General features: G+C 44.3%; 1 protein-coding gene across 1 annotated transcript in view; it reads right to left on the minus strand.

Moving 5' to 3' along the window:
* Positions 1-1,038: 1,038 nt before the first annotated feature.
* The window catches only part of LOC118428496, a 30,305-nt gene continuing 19,436 nt past the window's right edge, over positions 1,039-11,907 (minus strand). The window contains exons 16-37 of the mRNA XM_035838581.1: positions 11,484-11,659; positions 11,202-11,337; positions 10,881-10,997; positions 10,500-10,662; positions 10,095-10,335; positions 9,799-9,943; positions 9,481-9,633; positions 9,149-9,276; positions 8,777-8,925; positions 8,496-8,639; positions 8,148-8,343; positions 7,685-7,821; positions 7,358-7,552; positions 7,036-7,193; positions 6,816-6,933; positions 6,494-6,679; positions 6,251-6,340; positions 5,947-6,099; positions 5,284-5,539; positions 4,838-5,007; positions 2,579-3,904; positions 1,039-1,767 (exon numbers count right to left, since the gene is read on the minus strand). Of these exons, the coding sequence (XP_035694474.1) occupies positions 1,472-1,767; positions 2,579-3,904; positions 4,838-5,007; positions 5,284-5,539; positions 5,947-6,099; positions 6,251-6,340; positions 6,494-6,679; positions 6,816-6,933; positions 7,036-7,193; positions 7,358-7,552; positions 7,685-7,821; positions 8,148-8,343; positions 8,496-8,639; positions 8,777-8,925; positions 9,149-9,276; positions 9,481-9,633; positions 9,799-9,943; positions 10,095-10,335; positions 10,500-10,662; positions 10,881-10,997; positions 11,202-11,337; positions 11,484-11,659 (4,833 nt within the window). The 3' untranslated portion in view covers positions 1,039-1,471. The remainder of the gene's footprint in view (positions 1,768-2,578; positions 3,905-4,837; positions 5,008-5,283; positions 5,540-5,946; positions 6,100-6,250; positions 6,341-6,493; positions 6,680-6,815; positions 6,934-7,035; positions 7,194-7,357; positions 7,553-7,684; positions 7,822-8,147; positions 8,344-8,495; positions 8,640-8,776; positions 8,926-9,148; positions 9,277-9,480; positions 9,634-9,798; positions 9,944-10,094; positions 10,336-10,499; positions 10,663-10,880; positions 10,998-11,201; positions 11,338-11,483; positions 11,660-11,907) is intronic.

An 11,907-nucleotide genomic window follows, 5' to 3' on the forward strand; every position in this document is an offset into this window, starting at 1 on the left:
GGGATTTGTAATTTTGTGCTTTGACGACGGTGATATTTCTACAACTATGAGCGAATGTTAAAAAAGAATCTGGGAGATTGTGGTTGTGAAAAGACCTAGTTGAAATCTGGTAACCTGGTTGTATGTGTGTGTAGAAACTGGAACCAGTGACAATGCGTAAATGTCTTGGAACAATATTCACCTGTCCATGAGACAGGGTCACCGGCGGTCCTTATCTCCACGAAACGTTCAAGGATCGAATTGCGGTTTCCGCATGTGCTAGGTGCTGAACGTTATCCACATACAGACCTGCCCTTGCCACTGATCGCCACCACATAGACAAATAGACTAACCATGCAATGAAATAATTGATTGCTCTTTTTAGCAACGGTAGAAGTTCAACACACAGAGTTGCTGATCGACCTCTACAAAAAACAGACCTGTCCTTGGTGCTGATCTCCATTCACACACAAACAGACCTGTCCTTGGTGCTGATCTCTATTCACACACAACCATACCTGTCCCTGGTGCTGATCTCTATTCACACACAAACAGACCTGTCATTGGTGATGATCTCTATTCACACACACATACACACACACACACACACACACACACACACAAACACACACGGACCTGGCCTTAGTGCTAATCTCTATCAACACACAACCGTACCTGTCCTTGGTACTGATCTATATTCACACAACCAGACCCGTCCTGGGTGCTGATCTCTACTCACACACAACCATACTTGTCCTTGATGCTGATCTCTATTTACACACAAACAGACCTGTCCTTGGTGCTGATCTCTATTCACACACACGCACAAAAGACCTGGCCTTGAAGCTGATCTCTATTCACACACAAAAAAAAAGACTTGTCCTTTGTGCTGACGTCATCCACATGTAACGCTCAACAAACATATAGATCTGTCTTTGGTGCTGCTCTCAATTGCTCGGTAAAATTCATGCACCTTTTGCTGAGTCCTTACACACATTCATGTCAAGGGAGGCGCACTGGAAATTGTCCATGGACATTTCATTGCCGCACACTTAACACTCCACACCAACACAATGAAAAGCTACTTTTATATGTTGATCTTTGTATCATATGTTTATCATAATATTGGTATAGTTAAAACACACAAACTGCCTTGAACACTGCTCTGATTTAACTGCTTTGCTAATGAGGATCTTATTGGCATTGACACACTTGAACACACGTGATAACAATCATCTAAGACAAAATCACACCATGCACATGCATACGAGGTACCTGAATGAGGATTTATGTGATATAAATCTATTGATCATTGTAAATGCTATGCTTTTATGAGCGCACACTTCAATCTCCATATTCGTAGATCCGTTGTTATACTTCAAATGGCTAAATAATACACACAACACGCTACAGTAAAAGACGATATTGACGTCTGACTAAGCAAAACCAAAGCGTTAACATTTAACTACTCTCAACAATAGCAAACAGTCGATTATGTCAGGACTGCTTCTGCGGGATATGCCCGGAAGGCACGGTTGTTATAGACCGTGCTGGTGGGAGCGGGAGTCACCCAAGCTTGGGGCGGGCGTTCGTCAACATTTGGTGTTTTCGGTCGTGGTTCTTCTTCTTCTTCTTCCTCCTCCGGTAAGACTTTAGCTCTGGCGTTTCTCCTGTACTTCATGACGTAGATGAGGACAGACGTCAGAAGTGCCACGCCCACGACGCCTCCCGCTATGGCGCCGATGTACTCCGGTTTCTGGTACCAGTTCACAGGAGCTGGTACGGCACCTGCAATTACAAATTACTCTGAACATAAGAAACACAACGTTACAACTATTGCCGTTAGCAAAAAATGCAGGGGAATCGCACACCCCCATACAACATTTTCTCCTCGATAGGTGACTGAGTTTCTCACAAAAAGGAAACCTTGGAAACTGATACGAGGGGCTAATTACTCTGACTCATTTCCCATAGCAGGAGATTAATGAAACTTGGCACAGATATTAGTCTTTCTCTTTAAAGGAACCACCCAGAGTTATGCATTTCTTCCATTGTTTGATGCAGCTCTGGACACCGTTTTCGTAAGACACCCCAGGTTGGTCCTCCAACAGATGCCTCATCAATGGCAGAAGAGGAACGACCAAGTCTGGGAGCTGTTTCCACATACTTCCGGCCATGTTTGTATTCAGGATGCCAGCGTTTTACAAGGTCATATGATGGGGCATCATCACCATAAGTTTCTTTCATTTCATCAAAAGTCTCCTTTGGTGTGCGTCCTTTCAAATACAAAAACCGGATCACTGCGCGACACTCAACTGGCTCCATTTCACACCTGGTCCATTTCACACCTAACTCAGTTCAAACACCAGTAAATCAGAAAGCACAATTAGTCCAAAGCTTTGTTTTGCAACATAAACTATAGACAGATGAATCATTACACATGCAAAATTTTATTTAGATCAGACAACTGGAAGTGGGTCAGAGTTATTACTTATTGAACGCCCCTCGTAAAGGAGAACTTTAGAAACATAAATCATGACAAGACGTTTTACATGAGTGCTCCTGTCCACAATGTGGCCATGTTACATAAATAACTCACCAATAGTTGTAGGTGCAGTTGTGCCGATCTGGTCTTCGTCGGTTGCATTCAATCCTTGGGCTGTTATATTGATACCTTGGATGGTTGTATTGAGACTTGGGGTGGTTGTTATAAGCAGACTGTGGTCAATCTCAGTGGTGAACCAATCTGGCGGGAACGTGACGTTGACGGGCAGTGATGGGTCGTTCGTGGTAACAATGTTCACCCGGAGGTCGCAGTGCAATGGCGGCGTGCCAAGGTCCGTAACTCGTGCAGTCAGCGACACGAAGGAGATATTGATAGAAGACTGGTCTAGTGTGGTTGTCAAGTAGATGTTTCCTGTTGTAGGATTCACCTGAAACTCACTTGACAGGTTGCCCTTCCTATCACTGATGCTGTACCGAAGATCGCCAGCTGTTCCGATGTCGCGGTCCAGTGCAGACACAGTTGTGATGACGTCACCAGGTTTGCTGATGTCCACATACAGATGAGCAGGACCGTCTTGTGGCTGACAGACAGGAGGTGTGTTTGCGCTTATCCGTGCCACAACCGCTCGAACTGTCGCCCTGCGCGCTTTTGGTGGATAACCGCCATCACTCGCCACAACTTCCAATGGATATGTGCCAATTTGCAAGGTACGTTGTACCTGAATGCGCCCATTCATTTCGTCAATCACGAAGAAATCATTCGCCGACGCAAGACTAAATGTCACGTTAGAGAATGACGCAGACACGTCATGGTCGCTTGCGTTTATGGCGATAACTTCGTAGCCAATAGGAGCGCTCAACACAACATGCACTTCGGACTCTTCAGCTATGTTCAGCGCAGGGATGTTATCATTGTCGTCTGTAACTGTCATGACAACCGTGGCTGTTCCTGTTAGTGTCGGCGCACCCCCGTCTATGGCTTCAACAATCAGCTCGAACTCTTTGTCTCCGATGGCTTCAAAGTCTAGCTCCATGGTTGTGGCAATATCTGCTGTACCGGGAACTAAGGTAAGTGCTGTAGTGTTGCTGAGCTCAACCGCCCTGTACTTCACTTCTCCGTTTATACCCGTGTCGTTGTCTGTCGCTCGTACTGTTGCCACTACCGTTCCAACAGTGGGGTTCTCTACGACTTGGATCCTGTAGACGTCTTGGGTAAAGTTGGGACGATGCAGGTTTGGCGGGGTTTCTAACTCACAACCAACACCCTCGTACCCAGGGTAGCAGTCGCAGGTGCCGGGTGCGAGACACGTTCCCCGACTGGAACAGTTACTCACCGCAGTGCAGTCTGGGATGTTACACGCCTCTCCTGACCATGATGTGTGACATGTGCAGACGTCATGGTCAGTACACTCTCCGTGTTCTGAAACACAAGTAAACCCCGTAAAACGTAGTAATACTGGCTAAGATTGCACACTCTACCAAATGATAGGATTGTTAAAAAGGCTTACGACACTTCAGTCGAAGAAGAACATGACTGGGCTACTCACGTTCAGGACATATTATGCCGACATGGGTTCCAAAATGCTTGGCTCAACCCCGCTGTTAATGCCAAGCAATTTGGAAACTTATTTAAAGAGCGTCTAAAAGACACGTTTCTTTCTGGCTGGAGGGAACAACTCAAAAGCACCAGCAAACTCCAAACGTATTCAAAAATCAAAAAACACTTTGGCTTAGAAGAATATCTCACATCAATTCAAAATAGACCATTTACACACAGCATTACAAAACTGAGAATTAGTGCACATTGTTTAGAAATAGAAAAAGGTCGCCTCCTACATGTCATGAAAATATCGAAGATGAACTCCACTTTGTTATGAAATGTCCTACCTACAATAAAGAGAGAGACACATTGTTTAAGAATATTAGAACCAAAACTCACTACTCTCTTACTGGTACAAAGAACGATATCTTCCATACACTGCTAACGTGCACGTGTTCATCTCATATATCCGTCTACGTAGGTCAGTTTCTTTATAATGTATTTCAAATGCGAGACCAGATCACTCATACATAACTGTACTATTATCGATAAAATTTGTTGTTCTGTATGTAGCCCCGTAGTACTATTGTCTGTATAGCTATTAGTTGTTGTTAGTTGCTATACATTGTACCTTGTGCGATCGTTGAGCAATAAAATTCATTCATTCATTCTTACATGGAAAGATCTCGAAACTGAACAGAGAATTATGACAGCAATGCGTCCTTTATGGCCAATTATACCTGAATGCTATGACTAAGGCTTAGATTAGAATTATATATTAGCTTGATCTATTTCTACATAGTACAGTTTTACCTGAGCAGTAGTTGTTCTTCTGACAGGAGAAGTCGCTACAGTTGACGCCGCCGTACCCCTTGTCACACTCACACAGCATGGGCTCCACACACACACCGTGGCCTGAACAGTCATTCCGGTCTGAACAGTCTGGTCTGCTGCAGTCATCCTTGTCATAACCCTGGAAGCACCTGTGTTTTAAGGAAAAGCCGATCAAAAATTTCAGTATATGCGTCTTTCTCGTAGTGCAAGCATCCAATTTATTAAACACTTCTGGTGAATTTCTAGTCCATTTTATCTTCACGATTACATTGCCACGTACCCTTGGATTTCATTTGAGCTAAAGGAGGCCTTACAATTTTGATGTCCTCATATTCATAATCAAAATGTACGATATGTCACAGCTCCCGTTAACGTTACGTTGTGCAATGTTTAGATTGTGTAAGAAGACTTGACATTCCAAGTACCTGCAGATGTCAGTCCCTGACGACTCGTTTCTCACACAAATCCCGTTGCTGCTGCAGTTGTTCAGCTCAGGACAGGTCTGTACGAGACTACAGTCCTTCCCGTCATACCCCGGGTAACAGCGGCACAGGTCGGGTGCGACACAGTCTCCATGGCGGGAACAGTGGTTGACCAATGGGCAGTCAGGTATGGCGCACGAACTTCCGGTCCAGCCCCAATCACAAGCACAGACGTCAATATCCACGCAGAGTCCATGTCCTGCAAAGTGATACACAATTAGAATTCTAAATTGGTCAGATGTTTTTATTGTATGTCGTTATTTTAGCGTTACAATGCAATGTAAACAAGCAATAGCAAATGGCAGACTTCACCTCCTCAGATGGTAAGTGTCCTTTAACAAAGAAAACCGAAATTGCCTTGTATAAAACATATTATATTATACAAGCCAGATATAAAAACAGGCAAAGTCCCTTTAGATGAACAAATATCTGTTCCAAAGAGAGTACCTACTACTTACATGCACATTACTGCAGTCAATATACATGCTTCAAATGTATTCATGGAATTGCAACCGACCTATAACATATCGTTGCTACAAAATATTTTCTTCCCTTAGGCGTTTCGCTGTCAGTCGAGCTGTTTTCATCAAAGTGCCTGCTAGTTACCTGTGCAGTTGTCCAGGTTCTTGCAGGAAAACTTGTCACATTTGTCTCCCGTCCAGTCCCGCTCACACAGACACGTGTCGTGATCCACACAGACACCACGGGAGGTACAGTTGTCGGTCTTGTAACAGGTCGGGACCTCACTGCAGTCCGAACCTGTAAAATATCATTTCATAACACTAGTCAGGAATCATTTTGAGTATTCAGGGCTGATAACTGGTAGTGCCCTCTTGTAATGTTTACAAATTGAAATCAATAGTATTACATTGTGACGAATGTAACATATACATATGAGTATTGCAATTACCTATATATCCGGGGACGCACGCGCATACGTTTGTTTTCACACACAGTCCATGCTGCTCGTCGGTACAGTTGTTAACTGCATGGCAAGTTGCTACAAGATAAACAGGGCAAGAAAATATATGAGTTACTGGAAGGATGACAAACACATGTAAATGATAATGTATTTTCCCACTGTTCAACAGTTTTATGTTCAAATCAACAACATTACAATAATCACAGAATTTGTTAGAGAATATTTCAGTACCGCGCTGGGAGCAGCATGTTCCCTCCCATCCCGGCTCGCACTGGCAGAACCCAAGCACGCACTTCCCGTGTTCTCCGGAACAGTCCGTACAGTTGCCTACGTCACAGTCCGGACCTGACCAGCCCGACATGCACTCACAGGTGTTGTTCACACAGCGCCCTCTACCGGAGCACTGAGAAGGGCATCCTGTAACAGGCGGTAACTATCATTGGTTGGTAGGCGTTTCTTCAAATTGTTGATAGCAGTTTTAGAACGGCTCGTATGTTGACAATATGTAACACTCAATCGATACACATGTAATGTTGAAAACTGCACCACGTACCGAGTTTGAAGACTTCCTGCTGTGAGAAGGTCGTGTCGTTTGTAATGACGACATCAAAAATGCATTCTTCCAGAAGGACACCTGACAAACCGAGCTGCGCACAGGTCTCTTCTGCTACCTGTGGACAAAAAAAGTACAACATTTTAAGTTTCCCAATAAGATAAAGTTGACTTAAATCATGTACCATTGAACATGAAGAAAAAATCTCTAGATGCCTTACCTTTCTTTGCTCCGGCGTGAGTCCGTCCAATCCAAGTGTTGGTTTGTGACTTTGGTCGGTATATGCTTCACCCATGACGTCATCGGGATGGAAGTTGGAAGATTCCCAGGACCAGGAACCCAGCAGGCCGGACCCGTGATGAGTGGTGATGATGCGCCCTGTATGGAAAGAGCATTTTCAGAATATGATAATAATATGAAGTTTTGTCAAATAAATCGAGAACGCCAATATGCTTGTTCTTCTCTGAATGTGCAAATCAGATGTACAATGACAGAGACAGAAAGAGGGAGGAAGGGAAATAGAAGTACAAGAAGACTAGTACATGACTCAGCGAATGAGGTCACATCCCCATGCAGAGCTCCGTCCGGCCCTGTGAAGTCGTTGTCCTCAGCATCGTCCATAAACCCACACAGTCCCTGTGTCTTCTCCTTAAAGTCTGCTGTCGGACTGAAGATGGTGTTCAGGTACTGACGACCCATCTTGGGCGAGAACCGGATGTCAAATGCAACCGATGCACCTGAACGAGAAAATGTAGACGGAAATGAGTTACGCAATATACGATATCGTTTGGCGTTATGATCAGAATTAAACACATGCTCAATATGTATTTAAGCTTGTAAGTTCCAGAGTTACAATGAAATGACCTGACCTGATTCAAAGGTGAATGAAAACAGTACAACCTCCCCGGACTCGGTGGTACTTGGAATCTCCGCCACAAGATGAACCGTGCCGTTATTCAGGACGTACGTCTGTCCTGAACTGATGGACTGGAGTTGGCCGTCAATCCTAGGTGATAGTTGATGTAAGATTAAGAAACTTAGATATCACCAGAAGGACAGAGTTATATGAACACTTGTGGAACCTCATTTTCACGTCCAGTTCAGACATCCCATCCGTCTTGTTCCGGCATTTCATGTACTGGGATGATATCAAGTTAAGATCAAGTAGAATGGGACGTGGTACGGTACAACTTGTGTTTTTGACTCTGCTCTTCGATAACAAGAGTGCCAACAAATCTGCTAAGAAACCCATTGTACGAAATTGAAAAGCCGGCGATCTTTTTATGATGAACTTCTGGAGAACTAGAAAGCCCAATTCCCACTGAAACCAACCTTAAATTCGGCAAGCTCTTCTCAGTAGCGTGTTCCGGTGTTGTTATGGTAACGACGCTGTGCCCTGTCTTCACTGCCGCAGCTCCGACCAGAGAGGCACCCCTGAATCCGAACATGCGGGTCTGCACGCCGAAGTCGTTTTCTGGACTTTTGCAGTCCCAAAACTCTCCGATGCCGTGATAGTCGAATGCAAGACCTGAGACATTTAGTAGTTTCATTTCATACGGTAAACCCTAGTTTGGATGAATGTCAAAATGAACAATATCCAAATATTTTATAAAATTGAATGTACCATTACAGGAATTGAATATATCATTACATAATTGGAAGAAATGTACGGATCAGTACCATCGAGCGTCTGAAGATGCGGATCTCCTCCGACAGGTCTCGGCCTCCTCAGGTGACAACAGTCACCAAACCACTGACTGCCGCACACACAGGATGATTGACAGCTGTCAGCCGAAGTCCTGCAATGGCCGTTGCCAGAACAGTCTTTGGAGAAATATGTGATAGTAAATAAATGATATTTCTAAGAATAGATTTCAAGGATGAGATATCATGATGGATGTCATTGTAGAGTACTTGTGTCTCAACCATTTCCCACTTTAACCTCATAATTGTAATCGTACCTTGACAAGGTCTACAGTCCGGCTGCCTACAGTCCACGCCCATCCTACCCACCACACATGTGGGCGGAGCCCCACACTCAGTCTTCTGTGGACACCTGCAGCTACAGTCCACCCACACCGGCTCCTCTCCATTCTCACAGTCAGGGCAGCTAGCGGGGAAAATTGGAGTCATATGAACCAGAAATACAATGGCCAACAAACTTACTGTCACGGCCATACGATAAAACCAGTGAATCATTTGGACAAACTACAAAGCCCAAGTGATAAACATTACCATAGAAAGTACGTATTATAGGTGTCCTAAATACTGCTTACATTACATTCCTGCATAAGTAATGATATCTTTTGATCCACAAGTAAGATATTCCTGACCTGTCTGAACAGAGACAGCCGTGCGGACCCAGGACGGACTCCTGACAGTTTCTACAGGTGCACCTGCACGGGCAGCTGCCATCTGCCGCGATGACGTCACTGCTGCCGTCACCACATGGGCAGGAACACTGAAGCACCAGAAAGACAGAGTTACACAGTTGACAAGCATGCAACTGTCGACATGAAATAATAAATGAATCCTTATCAACTGCGAGAAATATTACTCTTTGAATGTGAATTAATCCTAAATGGAAAAGGTAAATAGAGCTTGAAATTCTGAATTGACAAATTCTGAGCAACAAATTATTCTACTGACAAATAAAGGTGCTTACGTCACATTTGCCCCCACCGCCCGGTACCATCTCGCTGGTCCTATTGTCGGCACACAGACACGGGCAGTGGAGCCGGCCTTCCTCATCCGGGACCTTCACAGACCCGTCAGGACACCGCTCACAGTTACATCCACCGCCTGGGATGTCGGGATGCTGTACAGGGTATAACAGTAGACGGGTTTCATGATTATAATACGTCACTGGAATTTAGGTACTAAGTATTATAAGTAAGATAGCATACTTTACGTGGCGTGGAACGCATTCTTTGAAACCTTTTACAAAACTAGGCAATTTATCGAAGTATGAGCCAAGGTTCACCTTGTAGCTATCGGTGCCATCTGGGCAGGTACATGGACAATGACAGACGCTGGTGAAGACTGGATGTAGCACGGAATCCTCACCGCCGGGACAGCGACAAGCATTGTCACAGGTATTGATGTTTGTAGTCTGGGCTGCACAATACCTGGTGTCAGAATAAAACTTATATGAATGTTGAACCAAAGACGTATACGTACTTTAACAACTTTGCTACGTCTTACCTCAGGGAATGGACAATTGCCTTATAAACGCAGAAGCAATTTGACGCTAACTCACTAATACTTTTGACAACTTACAGGTCTGACTCCATCCATGTTGCATCTCGCCAGACCTTTTCTTCTGAGTGGACCGCCGTGACCTGATCGACATCAAGTCGACCCTTCAGGTAGTCTAACAATGACGTCACCCCCACCCGCTGGGGACGATCCGCATGTGGACATTCCTGAGAACATGACTCTGTGGAGGTCCTCAGGAGAGCCTTAGCCTCAACAGACGCCGTCATGCGGTATGGGAAGATGTCCTCCTCAACGTGGTTACCTGTTGTAGATACACATGTCTGTTATTTGCAATTCAGTACTAGTCTTCATTTCTAGTTAAGTGGAGTTCTTTTATGTCATATGAGAATTAATGTAGATGACTCGCGGATTATATAATGATGAGTCGTTAAAATTATAATTTTCTAAATGATAAAGATCACTCACCGAACAGCTGCTGGAGTCCAGCCGTAGCCGTGTTCTCCTCATACTCGTCTTGTGCAGGCAAGTCCAGGTAAAACGTTGGCGTGGCCACTATCTCCATGACAATAAACGCATCACTCTCGAGCGCCTCACCTTCGTATGATGCTATGGCGATTCTTGTTGAAGACTGTTGTGTGCGTGTTAAAGACATTGTATACATGTCAAGTCAAACTGTCACTGATCCAATATACAAATCAATAGTGATCAGGATAGCCTCAATATTGTTCATACCAAACAAAAATGGAAAAGAAAAACTAAGCCATATATCTTCCCATACATCATTGAAGTATATTGGGCAAGGCCACCAGGCCAGCGATAATCTATTCTAACAATGAAATAACCCACCGCCTCCTCATCCTGGTCAAACTGAAACCACTGGCTGCCATCTTGTGGACTCCTGCCTGCAAAAGCGTCGATGTCTGGTTTCGTCACAGTACTGGTCATCTTCATGGTTCCTGCCGACTGTAGTTCAAAATATACAAGCGCTGAATTACCAATACATGGCTTCGTCAAATAAATCCATGGGGTGAAGTCAAAATGTTTTAGATTTTCAAATCCATTCCTGTGTACAGAAAAACTAATATAATCGGGTTGAAACGTAGCGAGCGAGTGAAACATTGTATTGAGGATTGACTTGATCAGATAGACTAATTTAAAAGGTCTTACCGATGCATGTAGGGCATACTCCAGGTTTACCGATGCCCATTTTTCTCCTGGGATGCAAACGTCGTCCATGATACAGATCCGCACTTTCTCTTCATTTGTTTGCAGCCATGAGCTGTTACGGTACGCAGTCCTGAATCTGCAGAATCAAATAGGATGTACAACAATGCATATGTGTGAATTGCTCTAAACCGCTTTGAGTCAGAAGCGTACCAAACAATACCTTTGCACATTCGTACGTAAATCGCAATGGGAAATATATTAGAAAAACTAAATTGTTCTCACTCTCGGAATGTCTCTGCTTCCCCTGCCAGTTCTATCTCCACCTTTCCTCCTATAAACTGGACTTCAGCTTTCTCAAGCGTCCTCCGACGATACCCTACCGTAGACAGGGTGTTAGACAGGCCGATGTCTGCAGTGAAGCTGGCGTTGACACTCGCCGTGAGTTGAAATGATCCGGCCTGATATTAATATTGTCATAAAGGAAACATGTCATAAAAGATCGGGCAGTGCAGTATCAAGTTACTGCCAAGTGTGTCACCGCCAACATTAGGTAGCTGTGTTGTCTGATCAGTAAGAAACATATTACTTCTGGGTTTTATCTGTACAGCGTAGCTGAATTTTTCTCTTATACCCCCCTCACACGTAGCGAAAATCGATCGGACGACGATTCTGCGAGCTCTAAATTACGAGGAGGCATGACTCTGAC

Source organism: Branchiostoma floridae, chromosome 13 (genome assembly GCF_000003815.2).
Source record: "Branchiostoma floridae strain S238N-H82 chromosome 13, Bfl_VNyyK, whole genome shotgun sequence".
In the NCBI taxonomy this organism is placed as follows: Eukaryota; Metazoa; Chordata; class Leptocardii; order Amphioxiformes; family Branchiostomatidae; genus Branchiostoma; species Branchiostoma floridae.